At 42.7% G+C, this 24,053-nt stretch overlaps 1 protein-coding gene across 2 annotated transcripts in view; it reads right to left on the bottom strand.

Moving 5' to 3' along the window:
* LOC120860300 (FERM domain-containing protein 3) overlaps positions 1-24,053 on the bottom strand; it is a 345,585-nt gene that overhangs the window by 104,391 nt on the left and 217,141 nt on the right. For both annotated transcript variants that reach the window (XM_040236079.1, XM_040236080.1), the window contains exons 5-6: positions 18,148-18,245; positions 12,093-12,216 (exon numbers count right to left, since the gene is read on the bottom strand). In XM_040236079.1, coding sequence (XP_040092013.1) covers positions 12,093-12,216; positions 18,148-18,245 — 222 coding nt within the window. The remainder of the gene's footprint in view (positions 1-12,092; positions 12,217-18,147; positions 18,246-24,053) is intronic.

Here is a 24,053-nt window from a genome sequence, read left to right as displayed (position 1 = left end):
TGGTCGGGGGAAAGTGAAAAACTTGGAAAGAGTTTGGTTTCATTTGTATGAATGTCAAAAACAGGAAAAAAAAAAGTATATATTACTTACTGATGTATAGAGTATATTTATAAAAGCAAAATAAGAGAATGAATAACCTAAAATTCAGAATAGCATAGAGAAGGAAGGGAGGTAATTTGGGAGGGTCAGGTTAGGAGACCTGAGAGCATCTAGTACTGTTCTAATTCATAAGCAAAGTTATGGGGTCATGGGTGTTTTTCAACTACTCTTTAAATTACACATATATTGCATATACTCTTATATTTTATTCATTTACAATGATTAAAAGAGAAATAATTCCTGCCTTTTTTAATAGAAGAATTACTGGGTGAAGTATTATACAATCTAAAAGCACTGCTGAATTAAACAGAATAGGTCAGGAATATAATAGATATCCATGCAGAGCCACCTTTTACTAAACTCTCATGTTCTGAGCAATATATAATTGTTTATATTGCCAAGCAGTAGATATATATATTTTTTCACTTAATATTCACCAAGCAGGAATTCTAATGTTATTTTATAGATGAGGATTCTGACATTTAAAGAGGAAAAGTAACCTGTTCAAGGTTACTCAAGTATTAAGTGGAGGAGTAAATACAAATTCAAGGCAGCCTGGTTCCAACATGCTTCTCAGGACCTGCACTACCAACAAGATATGGTCCAGGGCCACCTGCCTGCTCTCGTGGATACCAGGCTGAGCATTTCCAACTGACATGCATTCTACTGGTTCTTCTAGAAAGCATTTTTCAAACTCTAAACATTTTTCATCTTATCAGTGATGAGGCACTCCATCCCCAATGACAGATATTTAGATCTGATTAGACAGCGGTGATGTCTCCATTTTAATCTAGGTCAGAGATCCCCAGACTAGACTTTCTGTGGGCTAAATCCAGATCACTGTCTGGTTTTGCACAGCCCTGGAGCTAGGAATGTTTTTTTTGTTTTGTTTTTTTTTTTTTTTTTACCATTTATAAATGGCCTGAAACGATCAAAGTATAAATTCATGCCCTGTGAAAATTATGTGATGTTCTAATTTCAGTTTCCATCAGTTAAGCTTTTTTTTGAACAAAGACACACCCATTTGCTTGGGTACCATCTGTGGACACTGTCATGTTACGATGGCAAAATGCGTTATTGCAACAGAAACCATGTGTCCTGCAAAGCCTAAGATATTTACTAAATGGCCTAGGATAGAAAAGTTTACTGAACCCTGATCTAGGAACTGAACACAGGAATAGAAAACAACTGAAGCTGTGTCTGTTTCCATACAATGAAGATTTAAAATAGTACCTATCTCTAAGATTTGGTATAAAAATAAACAACAGATATAAAGCCATCAGATTAGTGCCTGGAACACAGCATGCTCCCTCCTTGTCCTCAGAATAGCATTTGTTCCCTTGCTAGCTCTGCACATGACTGAAATCAGAAATCTTTCTTTGGTGGAAGCGTCAGGAATCATGTCAAGATATTTACAATAGAGCAATGACCCCTCTTCAAAATAAAAGTACTCAAATTGGTATCATTTGCATTGGGTTTGACTTAGATCTCCAATGGCTACACACTCAACAGAGTTAATCTAAAAAATCATATACAAGGAAAGGCTACAAATGTTCAGAGAAGGAAAAGGGTTCAAAACCAAAAGGGAAAAAGTAGAGATCTCAACAGCACTAAGAAAATCCTGAGTTCCCCTGACTCATTAAGGAAGCAACCATTTAGTAGGTTTTCAGGAAGACACTAAGCTCAATTAAATATAAATTTGTTTTTCTTTCAAATCTCCCACTGGCCATTTGTTTCTGGCAAAAACTCTGTTTGGTAATGGAAAATAATGATTTTCTATCCTTTAAATCTTGCACCAGGAACTGTTCTACTAAGATTAATAGTGTCTCTAATGAGATATTTAGAGATAAAGACCAGTGTTAAGCTAAATTCTTTTTTGAGAACTAATAATTCTTAAGATATGGTTTTCTAATAAAATAGGCAAGGTCAAGTGATTATGTATTTAGCTATATATCTTCTTTCTGCCTGTCTTGAATACCTTTTTATGGCCAAGAGGAACACTCTCTTATTGATTCTCCTTTAGCATACCACTGCATAGAGTACACGGAGAAGGCAATGGCTCCCCACTCCTGTACTCTTGCCTGGAAAACCCCATGGACGGAGGAGCCTGGTAGGCTGCAGTCCATGGGGTCGCTAGGAGTCAGACATGACTGAGCAACTTCACTTTCACTTTTCACTTTCATGCATTGGAGAAGGAAATGGCAACCCACTCCAGTGTTCTTGCCTGGAGAATCCCAGGGACGGGGGAGCCTGGTGGGCTGCCGTCTCTGGGGTCCCACAGAGTCGGACATGACTGAAGCGACGCAGCAGCAGCAGCATAGAGTACAAAAATGCACAGCATCCCAAGAAGAAATGCAAATTATTAGTGGACCCTAATTGTGGAGTGAGGTGTGACTCTTTCCAGCAATGACTTGGGCCACTTGGAGCACAGTTGGACAGTGAAGGGGGTGGATTTGGCTCCATTTGATCCATTTGGGTCTGCAAGCTTCAGAATTAGGCTCATGGGTATAAGATCAATAGAATGATCTGCTACTGCAAAGTAGAATTCTCAGTGTGCCTTAGCTTAGGTTTTGCTGCAACTGGGCTGCAACTTTAGAGTTTGTTTACCACTGGCTCGAAAGCTTAAGAGTGCTCTTAGAACTTGCCCTTCAGCAGGGCTTGGATTCTTAGCATCCATGAGACTCTGGAGAGCTTGCTATGCTTTATGGCTTTGCTGCCAACTCTCTGAGCTTCAGGAAATCTCCTTTGATGTTCAGTCCCACCCACGGCTCTCTGCACCTCAGGTGATTAGTTTTCTTCCTGTGGTCGTGTCCGCCGCCATGGTCAAGGGATGTTCTGCCCTAGCTCAAGGTCAGCAGTGCCTCAGAGGGGTTTCACTCAGCCTTCCCGCCCTGTCTAGCTTTGGCATACTGCCCCTCTTCACTCAGGGAAGGCCTGGGGTCCAACGATGGTGGGAAAGCACAACTCACTCTGAAGACTCTGGGGTCCCAGACTCCAACTCACACTAGAGATTCTGGGGTCCCAACCAGTCAGGTCAGCCCACTCAGAGTCACTAAAGGCTTGTTAAAGGCTTAGCTTCCTCCCTGACCCCCACCTCTGGCATATTCCTCCTCCTCTCCCTACCACCAGAGATGAAAGCAGCTGCAGGTCTCTGGCCCAGGAAGGACATTCTGGATTTTAGTACACTGAGGTTTCTTTGCATCCTCATGTTCAGATGAGTTTTTAAAATATGACTTTGTAATTTATCTAGCTTACTGATTTTATCTTGGTGTTAGAGGGAGATCAATGCCTCATGCTTTCCACATCCTAACTGGAAGAGAGCCCAGTCTGTCATTTCTCTTTACTTAGGGAAATTATATTCTGTAAAATCTTTGAGGACCATTAGGGACCACATCTATGCGGAGCATTAGACAGAACGCTACAAATATGGGTGACTGCCATGCTCTGGAGGAGGCGGTGGTGATGCTCTGGGGCCAGGCAGGGACAGGACACACAGAAGAGCAGCCACTTAGAGAAACTTCAGGGTACTTTATAGGAACACTCAGGTTTCAGGTCAAGTTCTATTGCTTCATAATTGTATAGCCTTGAATAAGTGAGTTTCTCAGGCTTCTGTTTCCTTATTGGTGAAACAAGGTGGTCACAGACAATCAAACGGAGGAAGAAGAATGTGAATGGGCTGAGCAGGATGGTAGTGACTCAGGGAACAAATGACTCTTTTAAAGGGCACTGCTGCTTAGCTTTGCTGTGGTGTCAGGGCTTTGTGTTAACAAATCCCCCAGGTGCAAGTAAAGCTCGAATTTTATTCCAACTGATTTCCATCTTTCAGAACTATTATTTGGCCTAAAAACATATATCTGTGTCAGATGGTAGTCCAAGGATTATCATTATAAGCCCTGCTTTGGACTCCAATAGTCTCTCCAGTGTCATAATTAGCTGTCAAAATTCTTTGCTTTGGACTAGTGACCTCTTGATATTCAAAGGCTTTGAATGTTAATTATAGCTATGGATGACCAATAAAAAATTCAGAAGCAAATTAGTTGTTGCTTCATGAATATTGTTTTCAGATAGAATCTTTCCAAAACATCAGGTCATGGAGCACGTAGATGATGAAGAGGCTCCAGCTTGTTGGAGAAGCAGCTGAAGATCACTGGGCTAGGTAGGCCATCCAATACTTCTACAGTTTCTGACACACAGTTACTCTTCAACAGATATTTGCTGCAAGAAGGGATGGACAGATATCTGGGTGGATGGATGTATCATGGATGGGTGTGTGGATAGACGAATGGATAAATACACTGTTATAATTTCATCAAAAGTTCAGGAGGGAGGGGGGTTCAGGATGGGGAACACGTGTATACCTGTGGTGGATTCATGTTGATGTATGGCAAAATCAATACAATATTGTAAAGTAATTAACCTCCAATTAAAATAAATAAATTTACATTAAAAAAAGTTCAAAATGTCTTTGATTCTATGCATAATTTAGAACCACATGTCAAGGGTAATCAAAGAGTGTAATAAGTAACGACTGCGTCCAGTTTTTAATACTACTCTTCTGTCCTTCAAAGCTGTGTTGCATTTCCATGACATTGCTTTCTCCCTTCAAGTCACCTTAGTCAGATGTCATCTGTATAAGAAATGTTGCTGGATTGGGTGCACACATCATTTCTCCCCGGCCAAGGAGCCTGCCAGGCTACAGTCCATAGGGTCGCAAGAATTGGACATGACTTAGCGCTAACTTTCTTTCTTTCAAGGCTTTCTAGAAATGTCCCTGACTCTAAGTCACATAATACAAAGATTTAGCTTCTGCAGGAGGAGCATTTGATGCTAAATCATTCCATCTTCCCATTCCTAAGAAGAGTATTACACCAGAGAATGAAAATGGATTTGATAACCTACCAGAGAGAGGGAGAGGGGTGGCAGGGAGAGAGAGAGAAAGGTAAGGAGAAAGAGAATCAGGGGCAGGGTTAGGGAGGAGGAACGTAGAGGGAGGAGGAAGGGAGTAAAGGAGATTCTAGGCTTTGGGAATGAGAGCGTTGAGCACGGAAAGGATACAGGGCAAGGGGAAAGAGGGATGACAGAGGAAAAGCGCCTTTTAAGAAAGATGGGAGTTGTAAAATAATCTGACATTTCCCCTCTTCCTTTTACAGAGTAAACATTATTCTCAAAACTGTACAAAATAGTTTCCTAAGAGGGCTCTTGTAAACTACTAATTGGAAGCACAGGTAGAGGGTACTTCCATAGCAGGGGACTTATTTCTGGAAAGCTAGACATTTTTGAAATTATAAATCCTTGCCAGGAAGCCAGGGCACATGATTTACACAGAATGTGAGTTCTGGGAAATAAAAAGAGATAACTAGTCTGTTTAAAATACACCCAGTGTCACACACTGTATTAGATCATTATGGGGATGGCTAATCCAATCATTTTTATGCTCTTTAAGGCAAGGAATACACCATCAAACCATCTCACTGCCAATTGAGATTTCTGAATATTTAAAAGCTGATGACTTGTGACTGGAACTGATTCAAAAATCTTGGCTTCTAATGAGAAACCTGATGAACTGGTATTGAGAGGATTAGCTGAGTAGAAACTCCAGGAAAAACTTCAGGGAAGCCGATCAGGGTTCCCGATAGTAAAGTCTTTCTTATTCTTGATCTTCAACCCCCTCCAAGCACCTGCAGGGCTAATGGCAGAGGTAATCCCTCTCATCCCAGATGGTGGGATTAAAGCTGTGGAAAACGGAAACCAAGAGAGTAAAACATAACTGTCACATCCCCAGGGATTGTGGGGGCTTCCAACGTAGTGCTGGTGGTAAAGAACCAGCCTGCCAGCGCAGGAGACATAAGAGACACGGGTTCGATTCCTGGGTTGGGAAGATCCCCTGGAAAAGGAAATGGCAACCCATTCCAGTATTCTTGCCTGGGAAATCCCATGGACAGAGGAGCATGGTGGGCTACAGTCCATGCGGTGGCAAACAGTCGGAAACAACAGCACATACACCCAGCAGGGGTTATGGCAATGGCGTCCTCCAGCCACCAGAGGGCTCTAGAAGGAGGAATATCCTATTTCTAAGCAGTCCTAGTACTCCAGTACTATTTGGAAAATCCCATGGATGGAGGAGCCTGGTAGGCTACAGTCCATGGGGTCACAAAGAGTTGGACACGACTGAGTGACTTCACAATCACAAGCGGTCCTATTGCTAGAATCTCATCTCTGCATACAAACTCAAAATCTATAAATCATGAGCTTGTTTCTTATACCAAATTTTAAAAACAAATATGGATCTTTTTGCCTTAAAATTATCTGCAGAGTCAGGATTTGTTGTTCAGTCACACAGTCGTGTCTGACTCTTTGTGACCCCATCGACTGCAGCACACCAGGCCTCCCTGTCCTTCACCATCTCCTGGAGCTTGCTCAAACTCATGTCCATTGAGTCGGTGATGCCATCCAACCAGAGTCAGGACAGTGAAGAAAAAATTGATTCTAGATCTGTTCTGAAAAGTCAGTGTTAGTCACTCAGTCGTGTCTGACACTTTGCAACCCCAGGGACTATAGTCTGTCAGTCTGACACTTTGCAACCCTAGGGACTGTCCTCTGTCCATGGAATTCTCCAGGCAAGAATACAGGACAGGGTAGCCTTTCCCTTCTCCAGGGGATCTTCCTGACCCAGGGATCGAACCCATGTCTCTTGCATTGCAGGCAGATTCTTTACTATCTAAGCCACCAGGGAAGTCAGATGTTTAAAACAGGTCAGTGAACTAGAACCCACGGATCAAATCTGGTCCACAGTCTGTTTTGTCAATAAAGTTTTAGTGAATCACCACTCACTCATTTATGTACTGTCTATGTCACTCTACAGAAGCAGAGTTGAGCGGATGCAGTGGAGACCATACAGCCCAAAGAGCCAAACAAATTCATCCCTGATCTAAAAGAAGCATTTGCCTTCAGCAAGTTTTAGCACTGACATATATTTGAAAATGTGAATGATACATACCTACATTCTCTAGTTCAGAGGACATTAAGAGGCCCAAAGATGTCTTCACAAAAAATCTTTCTAAATAAACCTCTGTCAGCTATATACCTACTAGAATGGCCAAAATCCAGAACACTGAAAACACCAAATGCTGGTAAAGATTGTGGAACAACAAGAACTCATCGCTGGTGGGAATGCAAAATGGTACAGCCAACTTGGAAGACTGTTTGGCAGTTCTTACAAAATTAAATATACTCTTACCATACAATCTAGCGATTATGCTTCCTGATATTTACCCAAAGGAGATGAAAATTTATGCCCACACAAAAGCCTGCTCATGGATGATTATAATAACTTATTCATAATTTCTAAAACTTGAAAGCAACCATATGCTCTAGGTAAAAGGATAAATAAACTGTGGTACATACAACAGAATATTATTCAGCAGTAGAAAGAAGCGAGCTATCAATAGAAAAACAAGCAGGAATTGTAAGCACACAGTGCTTAGTGAAAGAAGCTAATTTGAAAAGGCTGCACACTATAAGGTTTCAACTACATGACATTCTAGAAAAGGCAAAACTATGGAGACAGGTAACAGATCAGTGGTTGCCAGAGGTTAGGGAGGGATGAATAAGGCAGAGCACAGAATATGTTCAGGGCAGTGGAAATTTTCTGTATGATATTATAATAGTGGATATATGTTATTATACTGTTGTCCAAATCCACAGAATGTACAACCTCAAAGGTGAACCCTAAAGTATATGGACTGTGCATAATACCTATAAATCAATGTAGTTTCATCTGTTATAACAAATGTACCACTTTGGTGGGGGATGGACATAGGTATGGGGGAAGTTGTGCAAGTAGAGGGGCAGGGAATATAGAGGAAATCTGTATAATCTCCTCTTAATTCTGAAGTGAAACTAAAACTCTTTTAAAAAGTAAAGTCTATTAAAACAAAAACTCTATTAGTCAATGAGATTGGGAAGGCCATTAAGAGATGTTTGCCAGCTGTTTCCACTTCACACCTTCTGGACGCCTGATAGGACTGCACTTCCTGGCGGTGGTGTTGGGGCTTCCCTGGGGGCTCAGATGGTAAAAGAGCCACCTGCAATGCAGGAGATTCGGGCTCGATCCCTGGGTTGGGAAGATCTTCAGGAGAAGGGAATAGCTACCCACTCCAGTATTCTGGCCTGGAGAACTCCATGGACAGATGAGCCTGGCGGGCTGGTGCGTGGGGCCATGTGACTAGTTCTGGCACAGTGGATGAGCAGAAGTGACATGTATCACTTCCAAGCGAAAGCAGGGATTTCCACAGCTCTCTTTTTCCTGGTAAATCCAAGCTCGTGACTGCCCTAAGTGCCAATGATGAACCAAGTCCCCCAGCTGACCTCTCGTGGGTGTACATCAGAGCAAGAAACAAACGTTTCTTGTTCTAACCCACTGAGCTTTTAGGAGTTGTTTCCTCAGGAAAATCTAGCTTGCCTTGACTGATACAGAGAGGATCAATAATTGCGGCATTACACTTGCAAAACTATGTCTTCTCCCCTCTGTCAGTGCTGTGGCACATTTGAAAAGGCAAAGCTGACCCAGGAACTTCAATCACAAACCTCTTCAACATCTAAAAGAGTCTAAGCACTTAGTCCAAGCAGACTCTTACTAAAATCTTGGCCTTATATTTTCAAGCACCTCAAAATTCTGGAGTCTCTCTCTCTCTCTCTCTCTCTCTTCCCCCTAAAGAACTCTCTTATTAAGGCCTGTCCATCAAGCCACCTTGGGTCCACCTTCAAGTGCTATGTAGCCTCCTAAGAAGGAAAGTTTTCCCTCTCTGATTAGTTTTCTCTCAAGAATCACAACTTTAGTCCTTCAACAGGGAGCATAGGAGGAGAATGATTCTAATCAAGTAAAAAGGCTGGAGAAGGTTGTGAACCTCCAGAGCTAGTACTGTTTATCTGGCAAATCATGGTCCTTTTGCTAGTGTCTGAGAGTCTCTTTTGCCGTCTCTTTTGTTTTCTTTCTTGATTTTTTCAGAAAACAGGTATGAGAGGAACATTATTGGGAGGATCCTTCAAACCCCAACAAAGGCCAACTAGAAACCTTTCAGGAAGTTTCCATAACAACAGATCATTGATCATGCTTTATCCCTTTGTTGTGTGGGAGGGTCACAGGTGTGATAACCATGGAGAATAAGATAGTAATACCTTGGTGCAGCCTCACCAAGTCACAGATGGGTCTCTACCATCTATGACTCTTTCCCAGCACTCTCAGGTTTGTAGAGCAGTCCAGCCAAACATCCAGTTTCCACACAAGAAGATCAATACTTTCATGACCTGTGCACAAAGGGCTTGCTGATCCCCAGGGTCACCTCCAGTCTCTGCAGCAAGTTTCCAGCCAATTCTACAAAGCCCCTTCTCTTCTACCTTATCAGCTTGGCTGCTCTTATCTTCTCATCAAACCTGAAATCTCTCTCTGCTGCACTGATGCAGAAGCAAACATATGTCTACTTAAGGAGAAAAAGGAGCAAAGACACACAGGAAAATATCCTGTGAATCTCTCTTTGCAGTATCACATGAGTTCCTGCTGTTTCATCCTCCACACATACAACACTGACTTCTTCACAAGGGCCTTCTGGGCATTACAAATGTGTCGCAACACAGCAAAGCAGTGTTGGCCAAGCCATGGCATTTACTTCTGGGATCTACAAACCATGGCTGACTGCTGACACCCTATATTCTCCAGATGCATGATGACTACTTTCAGGGTTATCAACAAATTCAGGAGCTGGCACAAGGTCCGATCTGCAGCTTTCTGATTACAAAAAGCAATCTGGAATCTTCTTTGATCCACTCATTTACTCATGAAACTCAGTAGGTCACCAAGTCTTGCTTCAACGTCTCTCAAGAACTTCTTTAGTTTTTTCTACTCCTATTCTTGTGAGGTCCCCAGCATGTGTCCTGGATGACAGAGCTAACTGGTTCTCCTACCACAGTCTCCACCCTCACCATGGTGATCACTGCGGAACATCAACATGACTAGCAGGTTGTCTTATGGCTGCTCAGCCCAGGGGATAAGAGCATGGGTGTTAGTGTCAGGTAAGAACAAGGTTCAAGTCTAGACTCTGCTGCTAACAAGTCCTTCACTCCAGGCTGTGCTTTCTTCACCTCAGATGGGGAACAACAGTGGAACCTACCTCGTAGAGTTTGGGAAGACTGAGTGGGGTGATGTATGTTAGGCGCTTAGCATAGTATTTCGGCATCCAGTAAGAGCTCAACAAACATTTATTATCATATGTTCCAAGCATCTGAGGCCCTGCAAATTATGTTCAGAGCAGACTGTTCCACCTCCTTTCACTATTAAGCTGCACAGTGGCTGTGACTCCTTCGTCCCAAGGGTCTCACCCTGTGCTGCTCACATGCTGCTGGTCCACAGCCCTCATGGCAACATTGTGCTCAGCTGTTTCAGTTGCACTGGACTCCTCGTGACCCCATGGACTGCAGCCTGCCAGGCTCCTCTGTCCATGGGATTCTTCAGGTAAGAATACTGGAGTGGGTGCCATGCCCTCATGGGATCTTCCTGACCTAGGGATCGAATTTGTGGTATCTCATGCATCTTCTGCATCACAGGCAGATTCTTTACCACTGAGCTACCCGAGGAAGCCCCATGGCAACATCAGTACTTTACTTTTACCTCCAGCTTGCTAGTCCCTGAAATGGAGAAAGAGTAGGCAGACTGTCATATTTTCAACAAAACTTTCATTAGGAGACGATACTCTAAAATTACTCCTGGAAAAGGTACGTTAGTTTCTGAAATCGGTACAATTTCTTGGTGTCTAATCATCTTTATCTCTTAAGAACAAAGGTCTTAATAAAGCAGGAACCATGCTGCCACCTTTAAGGCCCACATGTACAGTCTTCTCAAACTCACCAGAAGGGGGAGTGCCTGCATAAAGCAGGATCTCGGCACTCCCTCTCAAGGGGACAGTTATTTGTTCCAGGGCTCATAATCCAATGACGTTAGTTTTGTGTGTGTGTGTGTGTGTGTGTGTGTGTGTGTGTGTGTGTAATTACCCGCATCTCAGCACTTGTAGTTCTTCATCCATACTTGTCATATCACAGCCCATGCTTGCTATTATTATCAAAATGAATTTCCTGTGATTTGCAGGAATCTAAGTTCTAGTTACAGACTAGAATACCTGAGTTACCTGGATTTCAAACTGGTGATGATTCCTATCCACGCTTCATTCCTACCTGTTAGCCTATGTATAGTAGAAGTATCACAATACTCAAAAGCCTGGAGCTAGGCCACCTGGATTCAAATCCTGCCTCTATCACTTGCTAGCTGTGTGATCTTTGGTAAAATGTTTAATCTCTCTGCACTTCAGTTCCCTCAACTGTAAAATGGAAGAACCATGGCACCTATTTCCTGGACTACTGCAAAGATTAAATGAATCAATATGTACAAGTACTTAGAATAGTGTCCAATACACAGTAAATAAATACTGTATGTGATTTTGCTCCTTTTAATGGTACTACTCTATAGTTAACAATCATCCTAGAACCTCACAGACAAGGCAAAGAGAAGCAGACACTGATCTGTTATCTTGAAAGCAGCTCAGTAAAGGAAACCTTGCCAATGGATTCTATTTTATTAATTCTTGGGGTCAAAATTTCTGTAAAGACCACCGGACAGGGGAGAGGCAATGCAAAGTTCAAAACAGAAAGGATTACTTAATTATCCTAGATTTCACTTTCAGAAACTCAGGGTAGTCAAAACCCGTCAGAAAATATATGGCTCTAATAATTGCTGATGGTTCATAAACAGCCACCCAGGGGACCCCACATCATTGAGACTGTCACTGATGGGGGACCTTGCCAGTGGCCAGAAATATTGCCCTGCCACCTGAAACAGTCTGCCCCCACATTACAAATATTTTTAGTTCATGACATGATTTCCACATTCCCTGTAGTATGAATACTTTCTCACCTCTATCATTCCTACAAATGTCTACCGCTATTACCTGAGTTCATTTTTATGGATTTCCATTATTTTTCTTTCCAGCTTCTGTGACTGCTTGGGGAAAATCTCAAATTCACTGATGTAATTCTCAGGATGCTCATCAGGATCGTAATCACCAAGCTCAGCTGTAACCAATAAAAAATAAACAGAAAGATTAAAAACAACAAAAACAGGATATACATGGAATGGCTCCTGCCACCCAAAGGAAGAGAGTGGAACAAGCTCATGAAATAAAATGTGTTTGTCTCTATGGAAAGACTACAGCCCGAGTGTCTAGAAGGTCATATTCTAGTTTAGATTTAGCTGTGTGATCTTGGACACTTGTTGAATGAACTCTCTGAGTCTCATTTTCTTCAACTATACATAAAAGAATTTATGTATATATATAAAGAATTTAAATTGTTGTTTCTCAGTGGGGCACTATTGGCATTTGGGGAAATAAACAATTCTTTATTGTTTCAGACCTTCCAAGGTATGGTAAGACATTGAACACTCCCACCCTTCAGGTTCTAGGTGGTGGTAGCACACCCACTATTGTGAAATGCCTCACAATATTTCCCAGTGTTCCCCATGACTATTTGGAACCCACTGAGTATTCCTCAAGCCTCCTTTCACAGTTCATCTTCTCTGAGTTGAAGAGTTCCTTGACTGGAGCTGTTTACTCTGAGATTTGTGCAGGTGTGGCCCTTTCAATGAAAGAAAATCAAAACATAAAGGACCCAAGAGGATTTATTTATTTAAAAATAAATGGATTGCTCTTCAAATTAAAGAATGTGTGTCTAAGTATGGCTGTGCATCCCAGATTAAGGTTGCTGGGTTCTAATACAGGGTTCCTGCAGAGGGTCTCTAGGGGTAAAAAGAAATGCCTGCACATTTCTGAGCCCCCAGAAGGTCTATGAGAAGATGGACTAAGGATGAGCATTGACCACAGCCTGAAGCAGCAAAGGGGCTGTTCTTGCGATGGGAATACATTCTACTGACTCCACAAGCTTTCTAAGAAAAACGAGCCAGAAGGGGCAAGTATCTCAGGCAGAAATAGCCCAGGAAAGTAAATTAAAGGTGGTGGGAAAACTGTATTGGAGGAACTTGATCATCAACATGACTTTGAAGTAGATAGAAATCAATATGCCTTGAGCACATCTGCAAAATCACATCCAACTCTGTAATTTGCATATACTGTCCCTGTACTGTTGAATCATCTAATGATGGTAAAAGGACAAAACTGAGAGGAAAGCAAAGCTCTTTAAAGCTTCTCAACAGAGTTCAAATTACAGTACAACCTAAAAGTACACTACATGAGGAAGGACTTTCAAAATAAGATCCCAAATGTCATCAGCCACAGAGGGGAAATTAATTTGATCATATCAATATTAAAATATTTCACTAATACAGTCAAAATCATAAGTTGAAATAACATATTTGCAAAATAGAAATCTGACAAAGGCTAATATCTAGAATAAAGAAAAAGAAATTCCTAAAATCTATAAGTAAATGGGGAGGAATTCCAATACAAAAAGGTGAAGGAATGTCAACAGCCAATTCACAGAAGGGGAAACCCAAAGAGCTCATGTATGGAGAGCTGCTCAAACTCATCAATGCTGAGGGCATGCAAACCAAAACTCGAAGATGTCACTTTATACCTATAAGATTAACAAAAAGTTTAGTAAGTTGGATGATTCTATGTGTTGGCAGGAACATGAAGAAATAGAAGTGCTTATGACATATTTGAAGATTCTTGATGCAGGCAGCTCTTCTAGAGAGCAAGCTGAGAGTATTTTGTCTAATCTTACAACCCAGCAAGCCAATTTCTGGGCATATATTCTAGAAAAACTCTAGGTGCAACAAAAGATATGGGGCAACTTGGATGTTCATTACTGCTGGGAACAGTAAATAGCACAAGGGCAATGTACCCCACTGGACTCTCTGCAGCAATTAAAAGCAACAAAATAGAACTATACCCAGAAACGTGAGTAGATTCCCCAAACAGTGTTCTGAGCATAAAAAGGAAGGGTTAAATATAGCCCTATTTAATTTATGAAACTGAAGAATATATACACACAAAACAATACTAATCATTTTATAAGGATGTATGTCAAGTCAATGGTATACAAGAATCCAGTTGTTGCCTTTAGGAATGAAAATAAAGAATAATGAAAAAAAGGAAACTCAACCAATAGGTGGGCCAAGGGGATCAGGGATGAAAGTGAGCCACCAACTAGTGATTAACTCAATCTAATCTTCAAAAAAAAAAAAACCACTCATAACACACCGACACATACAAACACACACACGTACACATGACCCCTGTGAGCTGGCTATGGACCCAAAAATGTAGGAAATGGTATAACTCAGAGCCTACTTTTCGATAGGGAATGGATCACTGATAGTAAACTATGCCACATCCAATGCAAATGTCAGCTTTCACAGTGGTTAGCACTGTTTGTGCTTATGTTGTTTTGTGTTGCGTTTGTATTGATCATGGTGGGTACTTCTTTCAGAAAAACTTGTGAGATACAATGGCCTTGTACTGCCAAACACAGCAAATAAGTAGCCTGGCAAATGCCAGCAAACTAAGAGAAGGAACACCATGGAACCTGCACAGGGTTGCTGACAAGGTAAATGTCAACATATGCCCCATCACTTGCCCTGCTTTCTTGTTCTTTGAAGCTTATCTTTAACTTTGACTTCACCTGAAGCAAAAGCTTATGAATGATTAAGCTCATTTAAAATTCTGTTTTCCATCCCAAGAGGAGTTGGGTAAGCAGCATGCGATTCTCTCCGGCACATGGTATTGAGGGCAAAGTTACAACAAATAACATATAGCACATGGGCCGGCATGTGAGAATGTAAAATTAAATTAAAATAAAAGAGAATTTAATTGTCAGCAAAATCCAAAGAGCTGAAGTCAAATGGTGAGTGTGGTCAGATGATGGCAAAATCAGTATTGACTATAAAGGGCACACATGGCAGCAGCATTTCCCTTCTTTGGGGAGAGTTTGTTGCAAAAGAACTTGAGATACAAGACATTACAGCTCCAGGGTCAACTTCTGCAGAAGACTGCCCTCACCACACTTGCTTGAAGAGGGGCCTCATGGGATCACAGTGGGGACCCCCTGTGTCCCTCCATGTAGACACTGAGACACCATCAAAACTTCCTGTTTACCTGTCTGCCCCTACCCCCCAAAGGGACTTCACATAACAATGCCTGCCACCTAGGAGTGTCTAATAAATGTTTGGAGAACACATGGATGAGGGAGTAAACTCTTTCCCAGGTACAGAGATAGAGCATTCTCTGGTGCAATTTATGCAAGTGCCCTGGTTCAATTAACATAGTGGAGAATTTACTATGTGCCAGACACAGGGGTACTGCAGTGAAAAAGACTTCCAGAGTCCCACTTCCATGCAATTTAGATTCTACATAAGAAGCGATGCATAATATGCCCCCAACCAACTTAACAAGATAATTTCAGATATAAGTGCTTATTAAAAGACAACAAAACAGAGACACTAAAAAGAATAATGTGCATAGAGAGGCTCCTTTAATAGTCCAGAAGACTTCTTAGAGGAAGTGACATCTAACAGAGTTCTGAATAGCTAGAAGGAGCCACAGACCCACAGGGACTGGACATACCAGGAGTAGGAGATAATATCAGTAATCCTGACATGTTACTGTTTTACAGAAGGAACAGGAAAATATGTGTACCAAGAAAGGCCAAAAATAGATCCCTAGGGCTTTGTGTGTTTGTTTTGCAATTTTCATTATGAAATCAACGCAAAGCATGCATTGAAAATATTCACATTCAATGTGTACAGGTACCAAAACTCTGGGTGGCTGCCTGTTTTATATACTCAGAACATTCTGAAAGCTTAAAACATGCTCCTTCAAAGAATGTTAGCAAACAAGATGCCAATAAAAAGTCATATGTCCTCGGCTTTCTAATCCTTTACTCCACATTTCCTATCACTCTGAAAGCATAAGCAGTTCTGACAAAGCAGATCTTTATCTGCATTTGCAATGATCTCCAAGGCTGCTATAATAACTCCCCCAACCACAGAGAGTTTTATGAATCCAGCTTTTACTGGATTTGCTACAAATGGCCCGTGGACACCACTGCGTTTTAGAGCTTTTTAGCTTCTTTTGGCTTCTTTGAGGTCTGCCAGTTCATTTCCAACTCTACTCTCCAGACAGCATCTGTGAGTGTGGCCAGTGATAATAGCAATGAGGGATGAAATGGGACCCTGATCATCTGGATGGGGGCTTTGTGGTTTTATCTCAAACATAAAACAGGATGGAGAGTTTCCCATCACAGATCCATATTGAGCTTGCCCTTGGAGAATGGACCATGATTCACTAATGCTTAAATGCGTTCTGAAACGCTCATAGGCTAGACTGCTGCTCAGATTAGTATTGATTTGCTTTTCCTTTATGGAAGACAGTGCACCCTAACCAGGAATTTGCAGTCTTCACAGGAAAAAAGAACCATGAGGTTTGAACATTCTTTAGCTCTGTGTATGAGAGGCAGCTTTCAGAAGCACACACTCCACCTTGGAGTAGATGGAAGGACTAAATCTCACCAGGGCATCACTGTCATCTTGATTTTTAACTTGAATATCTCCAAGGGTTTTAACAAAACCTGCTGAGCAGCACTATGTTGCTCCCAGAGGAAGGGGAAAAGCCACACAGATAGACTTCAGATTTCTCAAAGAGTGCACACACCCAGAAACAGGGTCCTAGGAACCATTTCACAGCACAGAGCATCCCCTGGGGACAGTGGTGAGTGACAGTGAAACCCCAGGAAAATGATGGGGGTTTCTCTTAAGCTGTGAATGAAGCTTGGAATTGTGATCAGACAGGTGACTATCATGAACCACTTATGACCCCATCATAAGCTCCTTCATTATTTCAGATCCTTTATAAGGGTGACATGCTCACTTGGTACTCTCTCTCTCTCACCCTCTTCTCTCCTTCCTTCTTTCCTTCCCTTCTTCTCTCTCTCCATCCCTCCTCTCTTCTCCCAATTCCCTTCCCCACCCTCCCCTTTTCTCATAAATGTGTCATCAGCATCCAAGCTACAAATGACTGGAACACCTGAGTCCCTCCAAACAGGCCCAGCTGCCTCCCAGCAAGCCCAGGAGAACAGAACATCTGAGTCATTCTCCACTTGTGTCCTGAGCCCTTCCCCATGGCAATGCATTGCCTTGGGTCCTGGAGACTGCTTTCCCTCCAGCAACTTTTTCTTATAAGTAGAAACATATGAAAACCAATCTTGGGTCCTAAGTGTTTGCCACTTCCCACTAAGGGTTTGTTACTTCCCTCGGGGGCCTATTCAACCCTGAGACTTAGGTCTCATGAAATAATGCAGCCGTGAAGAAGGTATGACCACCTCTTTCAATATGTGAAGAAATTAAAGCTTAAAGAGTTTAAATCACTTGACTGTGGTAAAATAACCAGGAAATGGGAATTCAGGCTCAAACTGAGAAATGACAGACTGTGAGCCTGGGGTTCTCCTCACCATGCTATGTGACTGTTGTAAAGGTGAAGAATTAGATATGGTACACATATATATACATACTACACGTGTGGATATACCTGTATAAATGCCTTGACATTTCATCAAGGCATTCATCAAAGGTTTGAAATGACACCTGTTTGACACCTGCCTTCCTGGACACAGATCGCCCACTCAATATACCCAGCATGCCCCACACTTGGTGTTTGGAGCTCAGGGCATAGAAGATCCCATAATCCTTCAGAGCTTCCTATAAGGTCATGCATTCCATCCCCTTCGAAACAGAGACTCTGAGCTCTCCCTTGGGGCCTTGAGGACTCTGTTCATGCAGAGGCCCCTGGGACCACAACAGCCCATCTTCCACCAGGACCCCAGGGGCTTGGGAGGTAATGAGGGGGGGCTCCACTGCTGACCACCCAGCCCTGACTGGCCTCCAACCATGGCACAGACAGGATGAGTACAGGCTGGGGAGGAGAGAGGCTCTGAACAGCCGAAGCTCTGCTGTCCCATACAACAGTGGGGATTGGCAGCTGGGCCCACACTTACCTTGAACGATACAGGCACCCAGGTAGGCAGCATCTGAAAAGGAGCAGAGCAGTCGACCATGGAAAATATCTCTTTTAATTTGCAGGTACAAAAGGTACCTGCAATGAAAAAGGAGAAAGAGTTGCCATAAGTTTTGGCTGAGGCCTGGAAGCAGCAGAAGGATTGTTTATGTTTCATCCATCTAGGTCACCAGAACCCTACCTGCGCTGCTTGGACGGCAAGCAGAGGAAAACTGGGAGGGGCCCCCAGAGTTCAGAAAACCTGAAGTGTCTGCAGCCACTTCCAAGAGAGACGGGGAGGACAGAGGAGAGCCACGGGGCCTAGCAGCCACTGTCCCTGGGAGAAAAGTCCCACACAATGGCAACCACAGCCGCCCTCACCCCCACCAGCACCTCAGGTACAGGCTGCCCAAGCTCTTGGTGGAATGAGGAGTCAGGAAACACACTCAGTCTTACAGAAACTAGTCCCAGTCAATCAACCTCAAAAAGACGTGGTTACAAGGCCAGGAAGCCAGCTTATTCTCAGTGAGAGCTGTCATTTGTTTAGTTTCCTTTCCTGCCATCTTCTCCAGGTCAGACAAACCTGATTCTGAGTGACAGGGGCTGGGGTGAGGGGTCAAGGAGCAGAGGACAGAGGGTGCTGGCTCCCGTGGAAGGGTCAGCATTGTGCAGCTCCAGCATTGCAGAGACTCATTGAGAGGTAAAATCCTTTGAATGTTAATGTTGCAGCAAACTCTATTTTTGAAAACACTGTAGTGCCAAACAAAAAAAATATGCCTGGCCTGATTCAGCTGGGGATGGGTGGGGGGCGGGGTGTCAGCTTGTCACTCCTAGCTCAGGTCATCTCACCGCTGTCCCCTCTGTTCCTCCACACCAATCATGCCCTCTTCAGATCTCCTATTTCTTAGCTGGATTGATTCCTTCATTGAAGGGTCAGGCCTAGGGTCCTTATCTCTGACTAAAGTAACTTTATAGACACGTGCAGATTCTTTCTGCTTATTTTACAGTTTAAGTCGCAGAGACCAATCTTTTTCTTTTTTTCCCCAGGTTCCTGAGGCCAGGTGGGCGCAGCACCCCATCAGGCCCAGTCACTACCTCCAGAGCTCAAATAATCTCGGTTTTTCCTCCCTGCCATGTGTTTTGGCTGCTGCCACCCCCAGAGCCCTGGGATGTGCCATTTCTGGACACTGGTTCCCTGAAAGCGCACTAGATTCCCTGAAGAGTTCAGTGGCTCCCTGGTGGTCCTTCTGATGAATCTATGTCACACCTGCTTTAGGCTGAGACTGTGCTAGGCACTGGGGACACAGTGGAAGCTCAAATGACACTCTCTGTCCCCAGCTTTCTATGGAATTTTGTGCAGGACATAAAGCTAGTCCCTAATAAATTTCCTGTCTGGGTTAGTGTGCATTTTGTCAAAGAAACAGTATTACACTTGGTCGTCAAGGACCCAGAGCATCTCCATAAGCTGACACCGTTCACACTTCAGTGAGCATGAGAGTTACCCAGAGATCCTGTTAGAATGTGGATTCTGGTTCAGTAGGTCTGGGTGGGGCCCAGAAGTCCAGATTTCTAATAAGCTCCCTGGTGATGCTGAGCTGCAGGTGTATGGCCCACACTTGAGTAATGAGGTTCTAAACCAGAGATCCTTAGCCTGACTGCACATTAGAATCACCTGGGGGAACTTTTAAACAACAACATGGACCCTACCTGAGACCCAATTAATTTGAAATCTGAGTCCTCACCAAAATGTGTACACGAGTGTTCATAGTCGATTCTTCATCATAGCGAAGCTGAATGCCCATCAACTGATGAAAGGATAAAGAAAAGTGGTATATCCATACAATGGAATATTATTGAGCCATAAAAGGAAGTACCTACTGATTCCTGCTACAACAGGGATGAAACTTGAAAACATTAAGCTAAGTGAAAAGTCAGACATAAAAGGTGTATGGACCACATATTGTATGATTCCATTTGTATAAAATTTTCACAATAGACCAATCTACAGAGACAGAAATGCAGCTTCATAACTGCCAGGGGCCGAGGGGAGGGGAGAATGGGAAGGACTGCTTGAGTACTTGGGTTGCTGCTGGGGTGATAAAAATGTTCTGGAAGGGGATCACAGTGATGGTGACACAACTCTGGGAACATACCAACCCCCCTGAACTGTATGCTCTAATGTCTACCTAAGGGAACTAACACTTTTGAAAATCCACTACTTTTGGAGTAGTGATTCTTGGAGGAGGGCATGGCAACCCACTCCAATAGTCTTGCCTAGAGAATCCCCATGGACAGAGGACCTGGTGGGCTGTAGTCCATGGGGTTGCAAAGAGCTGGACATGACTGAGTCACTAAGCACAGCACAGCACAGCACAAGTTCAAGTTCAGTTGCTCAGTCGTGTCCGACTCTTTGCGACCCCATGAATCGCAGCACGCCAGGCCTCCCTGTCCATCACCAACTCCAGGAGTTCACTCAGACGCACGTCCATCGAGTCAGTGATGCCATCCAGCCATCTCATCCTCTGCCATCCCCTTCTCCTCCTGCCCCTAGTCCCTCCCAGCATCAGAGTCTTTTCCAATGAATCAACTCTTCACATGAGGTAGCCAAAGTACTGGAGCTCCAGCTTCAGCATCATTTCCTCCAAAGAAATCCCAGGGCTGATCTCCTTGCAGTCCAAGGGACTCTCAAGAGTCTTCTCCAACACCACAGTTCAAAGGCATCAATTCGGCGCTCAGCTTTCTTCACAGTCCAACTCTCACATCCATACATGACCACTGGAAAAACCATAGCCTTGACTAGACAGACCTTTGCTGGCAAAGTAATGTCTCTGCTTTTGAATATGCTATCTAGGTTGGTCATAACTTCTCGTGGTTCTTAAATTTTAACATGCTTTACAATTACCTGCAAAGTCACTTCAGTTGTGTCTGACTCTTTGAGACCCTGTGGACCATAGCTTGCCAAGCTCCTCTGTTCATGGGATTCTCCATGTAAGAACACTGGACTGGGTTTCCATTTCCTTCTCCAACAATTACCTGGAGTGCTTATGAAAATACAGATTGCAGGACCCCATCCCAGGCCTGGGGCAGAGACCAAGTTCCCAGGTGACGCTGTTGCTGTTAATCCAGTGACCTGACTTTGAGGACCAAGGCCCCTGACTATTCAGAATACCAGGGTCATACAAATACTTGAGATGATGAAATCTTTCTTAAAGATTTTAAACTACCAGGCTGAATGCCATCAAGTTTCTTTGCTACATGCTGAATGTATGCATTAAACAAAAAGCATTCCTTTCCACGTTTTGGTGAGTTTAGCAGTGAAAAATGGTTTCAAATAAATATTCACTCATAAATGAGAGGTTTGGGTTCTGATTCCATAACTCAGATATTGAGTCTGATGAAAGCTTCCTGAGAAAGAAAATCAGCTTTCACAACAGCTGAGATTGGGTCCTTGCTCAAATTAGCAAACTCTAGAAATAATCATGGATTATTATGGGTTCCACATAATCCACTGAGCCTTGCAAATGGCTTCAGGTTCAGATACTCATTTTTTAATGTAACAGTCACCACAAAACAACAATAATAACGCATTTACATTTAGTCTCACCCCTCCCTGAATGAAAGAATTAAGCAATGAAAACACAAGAGGATTGGGGTCACACATTATTATGTCACCATTAATGATATACTTCTCCATCTAATATGAATTTAAAGATGGTTCTTACCAAAAAATTTTAAAGCAATATGCTTTTATTACATTCAATTGTATATAGCATTTACTTAAGCCCTAGAAATCCAAAAGATTGTAAGGTGACTGTGTAAATGGAGAGATAAAAAGGTTAGAAAATTATTTCAAATGTCCTTCTTGGTGAGTATTCTTATTGTTTTGCTCTTTTAAAACTGCTTCTCTTTCTCAGTGTTTATTTACACCTAAGCCTGGTCGTACATGTGATCTTAGCTTCTCATTTATTAAATTCTTCTTAAATTTTAGATTAACTTATGATAAAATAACTTATCAAACAAGAAAAACTAAACTCTTTCAAGATGATAGGGTTTAAACATAAGTATCTGAGTCATTCCACAGTTTGCAGATTCCTTTCAAATTCTAAGGACAGTGTTAACTCAGAAAAGCCCATTTCTACCTGTGCAAGGACACAGTATTATCTTAATTTCCATCAGAGACATAAAAATGTTCCACTATTAATACCTTAGCTATTCAGACAAAAGTAGGAAAATGCTAGCAAATTTAACTAAGAGGTATTAACTGGAGTTAGTAACTAAAACTTTGTACCCTTTTACTTTCAAAAGGGGCTTTTCTCAACATCAACAACAAAAAAAATACATCCCTAATTTATATTGTGATACATATTCAATTTTTATCCTCCAGAAAAGATTTTAAAGAAAACAAGTGACAAAAGTGAGCCATTTTGGCCCCCTGATAAAATCATTCCTGGCATGAGTATTTGATTTGATCTTCCTAATTACACTGTTAGCACCCAGAGGGCAGGACAAATATCTTCAAATATGTCTCTCTCTCTATTTATGTAAGTAGCTCATACAGCCCTTGCAGATAGCAGAACTGAGGAAGAACTTAACAAATAAATGATTAAAATTTTCAAGCCAAAAGCAGGCTGAAGCCACATACAATTTGATTCTATTTGCATGAAATGTCCAAAACATGTAAATACATAGAGACAGAAAGCAGATGAGTGGTTTCCTGGGCCAGGGGGATGAGAGAGTGAGTAGTAACTGCTCGTGGGTATGAGCTTTCTGGGGGTCAGGGGGATGATGACATGCTCTGGAACTAGATAATGGTGATGGTTGCCCAACCATGGTGAATGTGCTTAGTGGCACTGAATTGTGCACTTTGAAACAACGAAAAATAATTTGTTACATGAATTTTATCTTAATTTTTTAAAAAGACAGGCCAGATTGCAAAATGCCAAGCACCACTTACAATGTCCATCATCTCCTTTCCCCTGCATACCCTGCCCCACCCCCAAGCACAAACCTCCACCAATGGCTTTGCACAAATTACTAATAGAGAAAGGCTCCCTTCCAACGTCACCCTTTGCCAGTATGGTGGAGCCTGACTGGCCCCTCATGGATAATAAGATAACACAACCCCCAAGAACCCTACATGTGCCTCTGCACACAATGATCAGGGCCAACTGCCTTTGCTTCTCTTCTGCATTTGGACCCACACAGATTATTCTGGGAAGACTAGAGGGAACAACTTTTTACACTCATCAAAGCAAAGCCTCATTAAGAACTAAGCATCAAATCAAAGCCTCATTAAGAACTAAGCACTAAGAGCATGGGCTCTTCTTATCCACCGAGTTGGCCCTCCTGGGACTCCGCTCAGTGGCACTGCCCCGGCTGCTTGTGGAACCTCAGGAAGGTACACTATTTGCATGTGGCCGCGGCAGAAAGGGACAAGAAGTGGGGGAGGCCCAAGAACTAGAAAATACAAATAGCTGGGCTGAGAACACTCTACAAGGAGAGGGTAGCTGGCTCCACGCTTGGTCATTTAGCAAGTGGAATGTGGAATGACAAACATTCCATTCTGTCAAGGCATCTTTTCCCTTCCAGAAAATCTTAGATCCCCAAGATAAGTCCTAGGGGCTGCACTAGCTATGAATTTGCCCATATCCTAAAGACAGTCATCTTCTGTTTATTTTTAGCAACCCACCGTCAGATGTTTTCAGGGAGCAGCTCCTCCTTATACCCACTGCTTTTTTGCACAGTTAATTACACTCCTAATGACAACGGTTTGAAAAATCCCAAGACAATTAAGTGTAAGAGAAACAATTCCAAGCCAAATACTGAGCTGAAGTGCCTGCTTGGTGGAGATGCTCTGCTCTAGGAGGAAGACTCAGCAGCCCTGGCTTTGGTTCATGGGGCACGTTA

The sequence above is a fragment of the Oryx dammah genome, unplaced genomic scaffold, assembly GCF_014754425.2.
Source record: "Oryx dammah isolate SB20612 unplaced genomic scaffold, SCBI_Odam_1.1 HiC_scaffold_11056, whole genome shotgun sequence".
NCBI classification, from domain to species: domain Eukaryota; kingdom Metazoa; phylum Chordata; class Mammalia; order Artiodactyla; family Bovidae; genus Oryx; species Oryx dammah.
The sequence above is the reverse complement of the archived record's forward strand: the minus strand, read 5'-3'. Positions and strand labels throughout refer to the sequence as shown.